The following is a 14965-nucleotide window of genomic DNA, read 5'->3' on the forward strand; positions in this document are numbered from 1 at the left end:
GATGGCAAGATTGTGGCATTTAAGTGTTTTCGAAACAGCAACCAATTTTTACGTCATTGGTTCTGATGTTTCAAAGACTCGTTATCGACTGCTAAAAATTGGCCGTTTGGGAATGCAGACTTTGGACATAGCTGAAGTGGAACAAAATTATTCAAAGAGTGACATCATGGAACTGTTAGCGACTGTTTCAGAAGGAAGCTCTGGTAAGTGAATGTTTTCATACGGGTAATCCAGTCAGATCCTTCAGAATTTGTTTCTCTTGCGTTCTTTAATACTTGCCTTTAAGCATCTTAGTATTTCCAATCTGTCTAAAAATCTCCATATATTTTTAATTAACCTGTAAGGGTAATAAAACAACTTGAAATGTACTATTTCTTCAGTTTGTTTTGTTATTTATCTCCTTTAAAAGAGCCATCCTCATTGCTGCAGTAAGGTACATTAAAATGAGATGAATTAGATATGCTTTTATTTATAGTTAAATTTACTTGCAGTTACAGTTGCAGAAAAAAATTTTTAAGTAGTACATATATTTTTTTCCCAAACTATTCAGTTATTCCTCTTTTCACCTTTTTGCCATAAGTTCTCAGTAACATTCTATCTATAATTTAATTTCAAAATCAACTGCTGGCATGATAATTTGTAACTTTTTGCGAATAAATCTTTTACTGAAAGTTTACTTTTTTGAGATGTGTCCTTAAAAACAGCAGGTTAGACAATAATTAAATTTGTTTGTTTACGAAAACATTAGAATTACAGTTGTGTTTACGCAAAACGAGAAGCAATTAGCGGGTGTTGATCGACAGAAAAGTTTAGTCGAACGTGCCTCTGATGCTTTCGGATTACTTGGGGCTGTGCGCTTTCTTGAAGGCTATTATTTGTTGGTGAGGTAGCATCACTGTTGTCATTCGTTATTTATATGTTAGGTTCCTAATTTCCAAAATAAAGATGATGTCACATTCCTTTTGAGATATTCAGGAAAGAAATTTTGTAAATTTTACGTATTAGAATGATTGGGGTCTTCTTTGGTATGCTACTTTTTCAGGTCGTAACGAAAGCTCGAGTGGTTGCCATGATAGGCTATCACGAAATATATAAAATTGAAGAAGTTATTCTTATTCCTTTAGCAGTACAGGGAATCCCAGTTAACAATCCTGACGAACTGCGCTATCTGAAATTATTTCAAGTGAACCTTGTTATCCATTTTTATTGTCACTTTGTAAAGAGATTGGGCTACTCTGATCTTCATATATATTCGCTGTAAACGTCATCGATAAAACCTGAGGGTATTCCATAGAATATATGCAACCTAAGATTATAGGAAAATTAGGTATAAATCTAGTTCAGAGTTTTCAAAAAGTATTTCTGATCTCTCTAACACTTTCATTCTTCAGCTTCAGTACCATAAGCACAGAGGCAATCATTTTTTTAGTCTGTGGATTTGTCAACAGATTTTTATTTCTCTTATATATACGACTTGAGCCGAACGTTGCAAGAAAATGTTTTGGGAATATCTGGCTGGTCCAAGTACAAACAAGTAGATAAGAATGAAACAAACCAGTTCTCCGATTCGAAATTTATCTGGAATGGATATCTTTTGGAACCATTACGTAAGAACGCCGTTAGTGAGCAGTGGTTTATTGAAGTGGTTCACGGATATGTTGGTTTGTTCTTTGCTTCTCTAAACTCCTTGTGGAGCGCATGAATGAACATGATTCATTGCTGAAGATGAATCACCAGTAAATTTATAAATTTGCAGATTCCAGGCAATCTTACGCAACCGATCATCATTCATTAAAAGTGAAAAGTTTTTAATTTATTTTTTTCACTGAAATGGAAGTTTTTAAACTTAATGAAAGATTTTAAAAATCAAAATTAAAAATTTTAGATTTATTCAATCTACAGGTCAACAAATACTCGAATTGCCGTGCTCTCGATTATCATTAACTTTGATTGGACGACGTTCTGTGGAATACGCTGGTACGAGATATCTGAAACGGGGTGCTAACTCTAGAGGTTGTTTTCCATCTCTTTATTTTTTAAGTATAGATAGATGTGAGAAAATTACTTCATTTAGCACTTGAAATTATTTCCAAAGTCCATGACTTTGTAATTTTCTGTAATTGAGAGTTGAAATTATAGGCCAGGTAGCAAATGATGTTGAAACGGAGCAAATCATTTGGGATACACGCTCTTCTCCTAACTTCACAACCGGAAAGTTTAGTTCCTTCGTGCAACGTCGTGGATCGGTACCACTTATTTGGAGTCAAGATCCAGCTACTCGTGGTGTTGTTGGGAAACCGGTGATTTCGATTGACATCAATGAGCCACATGCACAAACTGCCGCTGCTCATTTCCGGTGTGATTTATTATTTATAGGAATATTCAAGGCTTGTTGGAAGAAAAAGAAAAGGCAACTCGTTGATTCCTTTTTGCTAATATTTTAACTTTCTATATTTTAATGTAAATTTGGACGAGAAGAAATTTGTGGAAAGTCAAATTTCTAGACTAATGACGAACATTTAAAAAGAAGTCCATAAAAAGTGAAAGCAGACTACATAGTTTGCTTAGAGTTTATTTCGTTCTGACTGGTTGGAATAGAATGGTAACAGATATCACTTATGAACAACACTATAGAGTTACAGTGAAATTTTCATTTTTTCATGACTTTTTTGGTTTTTTAGTGAACTACGAAAAAAATACGGTAATCCGTTAGTAGTAATGAATTTGGTGAAAAGGCGTGAAAATAGAAGGCATGAGACACTACTCCATGACCAGTTCCTTAAGGTTTTATTTTTTTTTTCCGAATTTATAGTCTGAAATCTTAATTTAATAAATTTCCATTTTGCAAAGTGCATTTTTTTAAAGAATAATTTCAGGCTATTAAATATTTAAATATATTTCTACCTAAAGCAGAACGGATCGCATATTTGAGTTTTGATGTAGCTCGATGTCATAAAACTGGAAATGTTTTGAGTAAACTTGAAGAAATAGGTTTGCGTTGTGCTGTTCAACATGGCTGGTTTCAGGTTTCATTTAGAATTTAAAAATTTTTCCGTTCTTTTAATACGTTGTAATTGTTGAAAGTGTATAAATAGATAAGTACTCTCGTTCTCTCTCTTTTTCTCTCTTTGTTTCGCTCTCTATATATAATATTTAGTCTTTCTAATAATTTGTTATTCCTATATTTTCACTTGAATTTCCGGAATTAGAAGTAAATTACATTATAGTCATTTCCACCGCTGTATTGCCGCAAATTGAGACCGACTTTATTGCTGAACGATTTTGAACCGTTGCTAAGTTCAGATGGTAGATTCTTGCTCCAGCATGGTATTTTCAGAACAAACTGTGTAGACTGTCTGGATAGAACAAATGTTGCTCAATTTGGAATCGGTAGTTATACTTTTTACCCTTAATCTTTAATGGCAATTAAAAAGTATCGGGAAATTCATATTTGGATTTTCCTAGATAAGAACTCGTAACTTTTTAGATTACATATCAATTAACTTTTGTTAAATTTTCGGGTTTTAGGGAAGGTATCGCTTGGATTTCAGTTATATTCCATGGGAGTTGTCGGCGAGCCTTTACTTTCTTCATCCAGTGAAGTCTGTCGAATATACGAGGATTTGATGGATCAGCATGGCAATACATTGGCGCTGCAATATGCGGGATCTCAATTAGTACATTCAATCAAGACTTATAAAAAGATATCTGTTATACAGGTGTGCATATTATGCGATCATGTATTTTCTAGGTTGATCCTTCTAGGATTTCTTGATGTTGCTATTATCTTTCCAGGAGTAGAAGGTGTGTTGTTGAAAAAAAAAAAAAAAAAAACAGAGATTGTATGGAAATTCTAAACTTTTGAACTCCAATATTAATACCTTAATTGGCTGACTTGGACAATATTTTTAAGGTGAACTTTAGTACGTATTATTAAAACTCGACTGGAACTCGGGAATCGTGAATTGTAATTGGGAATCTGTTTGAAATTGCTGATTGTGGTATTTGATGTAAATACCTTTATTATCGATATAGGTAGTCTTAATGAACCGGCAAAAGCCTGTTGTAATGAGCAAAGATTTGTAAAATTTTCATGTGGGAAGAATAGATAGAAATTTTATAATTAGCGAATGTTCCATTGAACCACCTGTAGATCGATAAGAGAGGCAGCAGATACTTATTGCAGGAACGAAGTCGTGATGTAATCCAAACTCTATCAAGGTATTATAGCAACACTTTCGGTGACTATGATAAACAGAACGCAATTAACTTGTTTTTAGGTGTATTCAGGTTATTTGTTTATTTTTTGTTTCTGATCACTTATTTTTCATTTATCGGCAGGAGCAATTGTAGTGATAATTACGTATGAAAACAATGTGCAAAAATTAGTATTCATTGTGACGATCATTTCTGCAGGATGGTAGATGATGCCACATTCATATTGCTAGTGAACGTTGTTATTAAGTGGGAATTTTAGAGTGTAATGATCAATTATTATTTATTCTTGCATTTAAAATACTGTAGCAAATAGAATTACCTATAATTAGGAGTATTCTTACCGGTGATCTTCCAACACAACAAATCCTAAAAGCTTTTCTAAGAAAGAGTCAGGCAAAGGTGGTACATTAGAAACATATGAAAGTCTGTGCTGAAATAAAATACTTAAAAAACGAGAAGAAAAATAGGGTCAATCATCAAGTAATTAAATAACATGAAGCCAATAAAAGTAATAACAGAACCCAAAGAAAAGAATGCATGAGACATGGACAATCAGAGTAACCAAAGACTATAATAATAATCGAAGATTTTACGAGGCATATCCTGTATACCCGCAAAATACATAGGAAAAAAAGTTATATTAGTACTAAAAAAAAAAAACAAAAAAAAGGAAGCAATTATCAATAAATCATGGGAAAAAAAAACCGATTCTCCCTTTCTCCTCTTATTCCTTTCATTCCCCTTCCACCTTTCTTTTCTTTCCAATTAACAACAACTGACAAGTAGGTTGCATAAGTGGAACAGCTCAAAACTTATGATAACTAGACCGTGAGAAACTGATAAAATCACAGGTATATTTCAGTTAATTCAGTTATCAGTTATTTGTTAGTGCTGTAGTAAAGTTTTTTCTTCCTGGTTACTGTAAACAATTGATTTAATTTAATTTAAATATTAATTTCATTTTTAGACCAAGAAACAAGAGCTGTCATTTGTGGGATTTGGGAACCGATCATTATCTTCATTTCCCTGTTGATTTCAAGATGAAGGCAGATTACTGTGCATGGTTTGTTGATCCTGACGACTGGGGAAGCTTTTATGGATTAGATGATTGGAAATATACTAATGACAGTGTTTTTCCCAATATTAATATGAGTTAGTTATCATTATTGTTTGAGCATTTCTTCATTGTTTGAGCATTTCATAGATATAGTCTGCAAAGTCCAAATTTTTTAAATAGTGCGTCGTTAACTTATCCACAAAAGGTGATGTGCGAAATTTATTGTATAGCTACATAAGTTTCTTTACTATTTGATTATATGATTCGCAAAATTTTTGTTGATTAAAGCAGTATCAGTATCACGTTGCCACTGCTTGTTTTCTCCTGAAGATCTATATTACACATACTATCGTTTATGGGAATTGTCACGATTAGACGATTTAATTCGTGAGCAAAAAGATCTCCAAAAATCCGTGATGGTTGATGGTGTAAATCAAAGTGTCGCACATTGTTATAGTTTTGCCAAGTTATGGAAGGTAGTTTATTGTTTTTTTTTTTTTCAATAAGTTGGGATTCACAAATTCTGTATCGTCTCATTTCTTCACTTTTCTCACTACCGTTTATTTCGCTATAATCGATAAATAACTTTGTAGACTAAAAGCTGAAATTTTGTTTTATTCAGCAAGATTTGAATGATAAAGGCAATGTAAAGCAAGAAAGAACTGCCTTGTCAGATGATGATGATGAAGAAGACGAACCACTGCTTAAATCAGATACTGAAGCACATTATGAATGCGGTTTTACGACGGTAGATAATTGTTTCATTTAAATGGATTTTTTATTTGTTTTGTTTAAATTTTCTAACATTAAGTTCTAGCTTTGAAATAGTTCTATAATTCCGCTTCCACTTATTTCGTTTTATGGAAGAAATTTTTAATATATATTACTTATTTGTTTAATCTGTAAGTTTTATGTATGGGTTTAAGTGTATGCGTTTAAACTTGCACAATTTAGGTCGTGTGACGAAACGGAGGAAAAGAGAGTAAAGATTAGAGTTAGGGAAGCATTTTTTCTTCCAAATTGTGTAAATGTGATATAGCTATTTCTAGGTTAGTAAACTTCGTCTAATGACTTCAAATCGAGAAATGGTACTGGACCGGAAAAATTCGAGTTTGTTATCTTCATTTACCATCAATAATTTTTAAATTTTTTAAGAAATTGAGTTAATTAGTAAATCAAGTAATTGTTATGAGGTTAAAGTGCATTCAAAAGTTCTCTTTTTAGATAGAAGAGTGATGTGTCTAGGTATTTTAACAACTGAAGAAGCATACGGTTATGAAATTAGAAAGCCTAGTGATGTTGACATGGCAAAATATGTTAAATATTCGCGGCTCGGCAGTTGCACCAACAGTTGTAAGGTGAGGTTCCATATAATTTTCTATTTATGAATAACTTTTCTTGTTATAAAAATGATCTTTTATGTGAGAAAATACCGTATGTCCTAGAATATTAGGTCATGGGCACTTATTTGAACTTGTTTTAGAGATCTTCTTTGTGTTCTTAGTGCTTTTTAGAGCGTTGCAGCAATATGTCGAATTAATGCTGATTCTACTAATCTTTCTTATATGAGTGTTTAAAATTGCTTCCTTCAAACTATTATTTTATAACTGTAAGTTTGTGGTGATCGTTTCAGGATTTCCACGCATTAAGAAAGTCCAAACGAATTAATTTGTCGATATCAGTGATACCCGATTGCAGCCATTTGGAACCGACATCATTTTTTAAATCAGATAGTGTATATTCGGTTAACACTTTTAATTTATTAATAATTTATTTCTTCTCTTTATATTGTCATATATTTAAATATATCGAGTTTCGGATTTTTCTAGCAAATCCTAAAATTTTACTGGAATTCTATGCAGTACGAAGACAAACGACTAAACTTTTAGTATTTTTTGGAATTTTTAGGTTTCTCTTTTACCAGTATCGAAGGCTTCTATGAAAATTTGTACTGAAAGTGTTGAATGTGCTTGGCGAGGGCCTAAAAGTCCATCACAGATTGATTTAGAAAAATACGAGAATTACGCACTTCAAAAGCGTTCATCTTTTGCTTTACAAATTCCCTTCTCTTGAGGTATAGTTATTTTTTGTTTTCAAGATTTTTTCAATTATATTACTAAATTTCTAACAGTATTGGTAATGCAAAGTCATATGAAAAATGTTTTTTATGTGTATGTTTATTTTTATCGTTGTATTACGCAAATTTTCGAGAATTTAAATGATAAATTTTTAAGCTGTGTCATTTCCTTCACATTATAACAATTTTAATGTAATCTTTTTTCCTTTTTTGAAAAGCACTAGTTTTACAAACTAATTTCGAAAGGAAAATGGTCACATGATAAAGATTTTTCTGTGGACTTGAAATTTAAGCTTAAATTCGCTTTCGGATGGTCAGCAGTAGTTAATCTTGACGTCAAGAGAGAAAACTAGAAAATTTGGATGTTTTCTTTCCAAACTATATCGTTTCTTTCGATCCTTGGCAAAAGCACCATCACAATTACGAGCGAACGGAACAGCTGCTCAATTTAACTAATTGAAAACCTTGCCATTCACTTATTTTTCACAATAAAATTTGAAAAATTTTTTGGGAACTAGACCTGCTGGCTGGTTAGTACTCTGCGTGTTCTCTGTGCGAGAGTGTCTTTGTCTTCATCCTGATTATACGAGTCCATTAAGATTTCAAATTGAGCTAATTAAAATTAACAGAAGTGTTCTACAGCAAATTCTCAATGCCATAAGCTCTGTTCTGCTTCTTAATCTGTATTTCTTTCCCCTGCTGCCTAATTTTTCATTTGCAGCGTAATTTAAAGTTTTTTGGGTCATTTTGTCAGCTAAATGTATATGATTACTTATATTGACAGCTGTAGCAAAAATTGTGAAGTTGCTGTCAGCATTTGTAGCTGTGATGAAATAAGTTTTTGAAGTGTCCAATTTTACATGCATAAACAATATTCGCTATGTCTTTGTCGCTTAATTCAGACAAGTTTTTTAAATTCTAGAAGGAAATGTAAGTTTCTCATCCTTATTTATACGCATGCAACTACTGTTTCTACTCTAATTAATTTAAACACCAAAATCTTATGTTAAGCCATTATTTATACATTATGAAATTACATATAATTTTGTTTCCTGGGAGTGGTTTACCATTTGCGTAAAAGATCGTAAATACCAGTACAGAGTAATTGACCATTATTACATTCTTATTCATTTTCGGCCTCATCCCTATATATTTGCTGTTTGGCCTTTATGTTGTTCATTCTATCAAGCAAGTGCTGAGGTATAATTTAAATATAAAATTTTTTGTTGAAGTTTTCCCTATTATAAATCTCCTGTTTGAAAGTTTCTTATTTAATTTTCTTTATTATCAGACTATGACATGAAAATTGTTGAAAATCTTATTTTGAAAAAGTTGTGGTTCCAGTATTAAATTAAATAAAAGTATTTTTGTGTTATGTGTTATGTGGGCATGATTGGCCGTTACTCATTTACCTTCTCATAAAGAACATAAACGAGGTATAGTCGATGTAATAAACAATTGTGAACTAATAATTATCAGTTGGTAATATATGTAGGTAATGTGAGATTTAATGTATTATAAAAAGTATAGATAAATAAATACATTGCTTTTATTAACACCAGACAATTGAGGTGATAGTTATTTTAGGACACTGTCTCTTAATCTTGTTAATTTCATTATTTAAAAGTAAATTTCTTCAAAGTGATTTTTTCACAGTTCATTCCTATGAATATGAGTATTAAGCAAAAAAATTTTATTTGAAATCCTTGAGAGTTGTACAGGGAAAGTTTTTCGACAATGTCAAGCTGAAAGGTCATGATCTCAGTGACTGAGTTCATGACTTTGCTTAGACTTTGCCAAAAATTGGGTGAATTTGACAATTAATAAATCTTTTGAAAGTTAATAGGAAGCAAAAGTTCTTTATGTTTTTAGTAGGATTCTTCTGTACGAATTTGCTGAAAGTTTCCTTCCTCTAAGAAGTGCAAATAATTCATGCATAATTAATGTTTATCCATTAACTCGATTTACAAGTCTGTAAGATTAAGATTAATTCAGTAGTCATTTAAAAAAGTTTCATTTTTTGTAAACTGTTAATTACTTATTTCATGCTAAGTCATATCACTTTTCACAAAGATAATTTTTCCAGTGAATAAAATCACATCTTTCGAATAGCAGATGCATTTGATCAATGTAATCTGAGCGAGTTGATGGTATAAAAATGATGAATGTGATAAAGTTGATATCGGAATGTTAACAATAAACTTTGAAAGACAAAAATTGTTAATAACATAAACTACTCGTTATTTTTATTAAGTAATATTCATCTGTTGCCATTTTCATTTAGAAAGGCACACAATAAGAATGGTTGGCATTAACCCAGTAGTTGGTGAGCCTAGTATAGTAGGAGCAAGGCCCTCTTTTTTTCTTCCCTTCCTTCTTCCAACTCTTCCTTTCTAGTAAGAATAAAAGATCTACTTTTAGTGAATTCCTCATTGATAATGGAAAAACTGATTCATCTAGCAATCCTTTCAATACTCATCATTCTTTTATCTCTTTCGTTCTTGTTTCCTCTTTTTTTTGTACCAATTTCAAATTGAAATTGGAAAGCTCAATAAAATTTTTTCTAAACTTCAGTCTTTCAACATAGGGGATAGTTTTTTTCTTGATTTAATTCTATGCTATTATCATTAATCAAATTATATCAGGATGCTTCGCTTTACCTGGGAAATATTATGATAGTTTGCTGTACGCGAGGAACAATTATATTCAGAAACTTCTTTTCCTATGCAGAAATTCCTATGAAATTTAAAAACTAGATGCATAAAAAAAATTTCTTCTATTGATTTGTTTACGAAATAAGTGAATTAATGAGAATGTGGGAAATTTTAGTTTATCTAATAAAGAGAGAATCACATTCTCAGTTGCCAGTTCCGAACAGTCATTGCATGGTTTTTGCTGTTCCATATGCCAATTATGTACTACATGAAAGAGAAAAGTTGAATTACATTTACCATCAGTTATCTTTTAAATCCTATTCGTTCCAATAGAATAAAGGAGAATCACTGCGAGGTTCAAAGGTCAAAACAATTCGAAACAGAAGGATCAGCATATTAGTTTTGAGGATCATAACTTCTCTACTCCAAAGCAGTGATGCGGGAAAGGAGTGCAGTACAACCTTCTGCTGAAAAATCTCAGTCTTTGTTTCATTTAGAACTACCCTTCACCTTGTAAAATTCTACAAAAATTCGATGAAATTATGCAAACTTAAAAAATATTTCTTGATCACATCTTTATTCTGAAGCGAAATTGTTTCATAACTATTTCACTCACAAAGTACTTTTCAGCTTTTTCATCTTACCAATTGTAAACAGGAATTACAAATTTATGGTATTTCAGAGAATTTAGGAGAAACAAAAAATCTTTTTTCAAAAACAAATCTAAACAAATTCCTAAATCAATCTTCTGATAAATCATTAGCGATAACTGTTGATATTTACTCTAATCCCTTCTTTTTCACAAAAAAAAAAGTAAAACAATAATTTATAGAATCCAGTCACTGGAATATTCGAATTTTTGAATATCAACAAGCAGTATGGAATTACTAACTTCATTTGGCTGTAAGAATATCTAAGTAAGTAGAATTAAGTAGAACACAAAAAAAAAAAAGATTAGCTTAGTGCCTTATCAACTGGGTAAAACTTTACTATGATTTTCACATGATAAATTAATTGTGGTAGTTTTTCTCGTGATGACTCACTGATCTAGTGTTCCATTCACTGCTTCTAACAGCACTGATGTGTTCAATGTCGCATTGTTTTTTGAAAATCAGCTATCAATTTCACCATCTCTTAAGCTCATAAATCTACGCAGAGAAGGAAGCCATGGTTGAAGCTAGTAAAACAGATGATAAAAGTTTTTTAGACTGCTCAATATTTCTGGAAGGATTTTTTTCATAAATTTCTGATCTGTATTTATTAGGAGGAAAAAGGGAAGAAGAAAAAGATGGAAAGGGTTGGAAGTAGGTAATTTCAACAGAAGATGCCTTATTGAAGTACTACTGAATGGTTCACTGGATAATTTCAACCCATGTTTTTTTTTTTCTATCATCATCTGAATTAATTCAAATGAAGTTTTGTCCTGAAATGAAATTGTTACATAAATTGTTTCTTGCAATATTTTAATAAAACATTTAACGTTAAATCTATTTTTTTAAACAGAAAGAAAGATTTGGGAGGTTGAGAAGATTTTGAGATTTCTCTTTGAAAAGGATCGCATCATCTAAAATTATGCCAGCATTTTCGTTTCTTTTCTTGTTTATTACTGGAACAGGATTAATCAGTCCCATCATCTTATTTCTCATTAAATGCCAAAATAATTTGTGATTATTTCAAGGAAGATTTTTGATTCGTTTGGATGTCGAAAGTTAATCAAATCTTGCAGTCTTTTTTCTAATTACCCATCTTTTTCTATTGCTGATTGCTGATTGCCAAATCACCATTTAGCTGAAGTCTCCTGATTTCTTCAGACTTTTAACTTGCAACCGTAAACACTTATTCCTTTAGTAAAGTACACATTAGATAAATTTCATTCTTTACTTCACCTACTTGTTCACATGTCGCGCATTGAATTGAATCAAATTAAACTGAATTAATTTAATTGGATCCTTCCAATTTTTATTCCCTTCCTTTATTTCTTTTAAGGTATTTTCTGATATTAATAAGCGATTTCTCAAAATTCTGTATTTATTGATTGCAATAACTTTCTGAGTTTACATAGCAACAAATTAGTAAATGAGTGATTAATTGATTCAATTAAATTGTGTACGAAATATTATTGCCATTGTATTGTAATAATTAAAGATGAGACAGAAGAAGAAGAATTCTAAGATTATCTTACGTTTGCAAGGAAGATTTGGCGAATTTAATTGTGCATTTATTTTACATTTAAAGGCTACTTAATTGTGGATTAAAACTGATTCAAGCTTTTGAAATTCGCGAAATTTATGAATTTTAAAAAAATTAAGTTTACAAGTTAATTACCGATTAACTCACTTATCGTTTTATTATCACTGTGTATTTTCGGCCAACTATTACTTCCGTATTTATAATAATTTTATACTAGATAATTTTATACTTTTATACTCGTACATCAGAAATACACGTTTCCTGCTCCAGATTACAAACTGATTAGATTGATAAGTTATCGATTCGTTTTTAAGCATTTAAATTGTCGTTGTCACTTAAAATTTACTTTCAAGCTGTACACATTTAGCTCCGTCTTTTTTTATTTCCAATTTCCCCTCAGGAGATTGTTGCTTTTAGATAAAATATTACTTTTTAGAATGATACCAGAAATATAACATTTTCTGTCATTTGTCAAGTGCATTCCATTATATGTCTAGAAACTATAGCACTTCCTCATTTCCCATTCTTCCTTCCCTTTTTTTGTTGGCGGAGAATGACTGGAAAGAGTGTTAATGCCTGCTGTTACAACGATGTTAGTCTATCATATTGTTAGTTCTCGTAATTTTCCGCTAAATAAATGATCGCTAGGTCGGTCGATCAGCAAAACTATTTGGTCATTGAATGCCAGCTAACTTTCATCATTTTAATCAATCCATGAATGCAATAATCATTCTGTTTCTTCAAGATAGTCTCAGGAATATCTTGCTATAGTTTTCCTAAGAAGAATTTGAAATTAGTGAGAATGAATTCAAAAGTAGTGGTGACAACTACATGTAATTATAATTCGGACACTTCTATCAAGAGCAATTTACTACCGATAAATTTAACCTTTGAGATCTTGTCATTTTGAAGTACCAACTATGAATGATATCTGTAATATGAATAAAGAGAAAAGGATGATGGATTTTGTTGAAAGTTGATAATTTAGGTAATTAAGAGGAAGGTCGTAGCTGTACTGTTTGATAAATTGTGAAGTATCAATGTTTTATATATGTTTTCATTTTGATCGATATCATTTTTTGTGATTTTGCACTTTTGAATAACCAAATTCATTCTTGCAAAATGCTCATTTAACAAGAGGTAAAACGTCAAGACAAAATTATCATAATCGAAAATTTCTTTACCGTTTTGCCATTATACGTCATTTGAGATTACATCATGCAATAACTTCAAAAAATTCTCGCAGTGCAATCATTCTCGTTGTTGCTGCTGTGTCCAAATGTCAATGAATCCCTCAAAACACGCTGAACACTGTCCAATCGTAAGCGCTGGCTACGCCGAGGAAAAGTTAGCTTTCAGAAACGAAATTTTCAATAGATGATAGACGTAGGGGAGAAGAAACAGCATTGCAAGTTACGATCGCATTTCAATAACACAAATATTGCAAATGATTTTAGTGACAACATAGGAATGAGATGAAAAGAGAAAAAAAGAAAAGAGATTTGCCGAAATGTCTTTTAAATTAGTTAAAAAAGTTGTTTCTTGAAGATATGAAATGGACGTAACACACTTTCAGAGGATAGATCTCTCGGAGTAGACTGAGAGATATGTTATGCATTGATTTATAGCAATTCAATACTCGAATCATTTCACTTTTACCAAATGATGCCGTCACACCAATCACATAATTATTCCTGTCTTCATGAGCTTTAATTTTTTTTTTTTCATTTTTGCTGAATTCCATTCTAACACTTTCAATAACCGTTTCAGTAAAGTCTTGGTTGCTACTTTTTGAATGAATACTAAAGCTTTTCTTTCCATGTTTTACTTCCTTTTCTTAAAAGTTTACTTATTAATGAAACATTTATTAGGTTCACTTGAACTGTTTCTTTATTACAATTCTTTTTACAAAATTTTCTGACCATACGGTTAGAGAAGCAATGTAAAGTTATCAATTGATTGGACAAGGTATGCTATGACGGACATTTACATACCTGGTTGTAGTCGAACCAAATTGTTATATTTTTAAAATCAATTGGTCCCCTTCAACCAGCTATGTTTCTCCTCCTGTAAACATCTAGTTAAGAACAGTTAGCATTCAGTGACACAAAATAGAAAATTCGGAATCATCAACATTTTCACTTGATAAAGCCAGATGTTCTAAACTACTAAGAACGGAAGTACCATCTTTGCCATCATGACGTTATAAAACAAATTATTATCGGTGTTTCTGTGATAACACTGCAAGTGATCACTTACCTAACGCATGTTCACAGGGCCTTTAAAATGTTTTTTAATTATCAACGATTAGGTGTGTTATAGATATATTCGAAAGGTAAAAGTCATAGAAGAAGCAAACAATGGAACAGATCTTTTTAAGGTACTCTGAAAATAAATGAAATATTTAATTATATGTCTCTTCTGAAATTTGCTTTTCAATTTTAATTTTCGAAAGAGAGCCAAAAAAGAAATGGAAAGTGCGATGAAAATCAAATATCGATTTCACATAGTCGTTTCAAAACTTTTGAACTCCTTATCCATTTTTTAAAGTACTTTTTTGTGTAATCGAAATAAAACTTACTAACAAATTATTTCCCACCGAATTTGTTCTAACTGTGGTTTTCTGAACATATTGAAAACCATTGGATATCTCTCATTTCCTCTTCATTTTTCTTTATTTCACCATGGGAAATGAGAAAGTTAATTTAGTATTATAAATTACAAAAACTTTGTCAACTACACTGCAAGAAATGTCATCAAATTTTCTCG

The 14965-nt window shown here is 31.3% G+C and overlaps 1 protein-coding gene and 1 non-coding gene across 2 annotated transcripts; both read left to right on the forward strand.

The window, feature by feature from the left end:
- Window position 1: 1 nt before the first annotated feature.
- On the forward strand, window positions 2–7348 carry Bm2556 (Uncharacterized protein; the record flags this gene model as incomplete). The annotated part of the gene is made up of 18 exons (XM_043080586.1): window positions 2–203; window positions 757–881; window positions 1043–1183; window positions 1430–1661; window positions 1903–2013; window positions 2140–2356; window positions 2682–2784; window positions 2877–3026; window positions 3228–3390; window positions 3529–3719; window positions 4187–4290; window positions 5186–5370; window positions 5564–5751; window positions 5898–6023; window positions 6325–6385; window positions 6500–6633; window positions 6909–7019; window positions 7184–7348. The coding sequence occupies 18 exons, from the start codon at window positions 2–4 to the stop codon at window positions 7346–7348; spliced, it is 2709 nt and encodes a 902-aa protein (XP_042936520.1).
- A 6803-nt stretch (window positions 7349–14151) lies between these two features.
- Bma-mir-133 lies at window positions 14152–14281 on the forward strand. The gene has a single exon (XR_006227895.1). It is a non-coding gene; the product is annotated as a pre-microRNA Bma-mir-133 (primary transcript).
- Window positions 14282–14965: the final 684 nt, after the last annotated feature.

This window comes from Brugia malayi (assembly GCF_000002995.4).
Source record: "Brugia malayi strain FR3 genome assembly, contig: Bm_v4_Chr3_scaffold_001, whole genome shotgun sequence".
In the NCBI taxonomy this organism is placed as follows: Eukaryota; Metazoa; Nematoda; class Chromadorea; order Rhabditida; family Onchocercidae; genus Brugia; species Brugia malayi.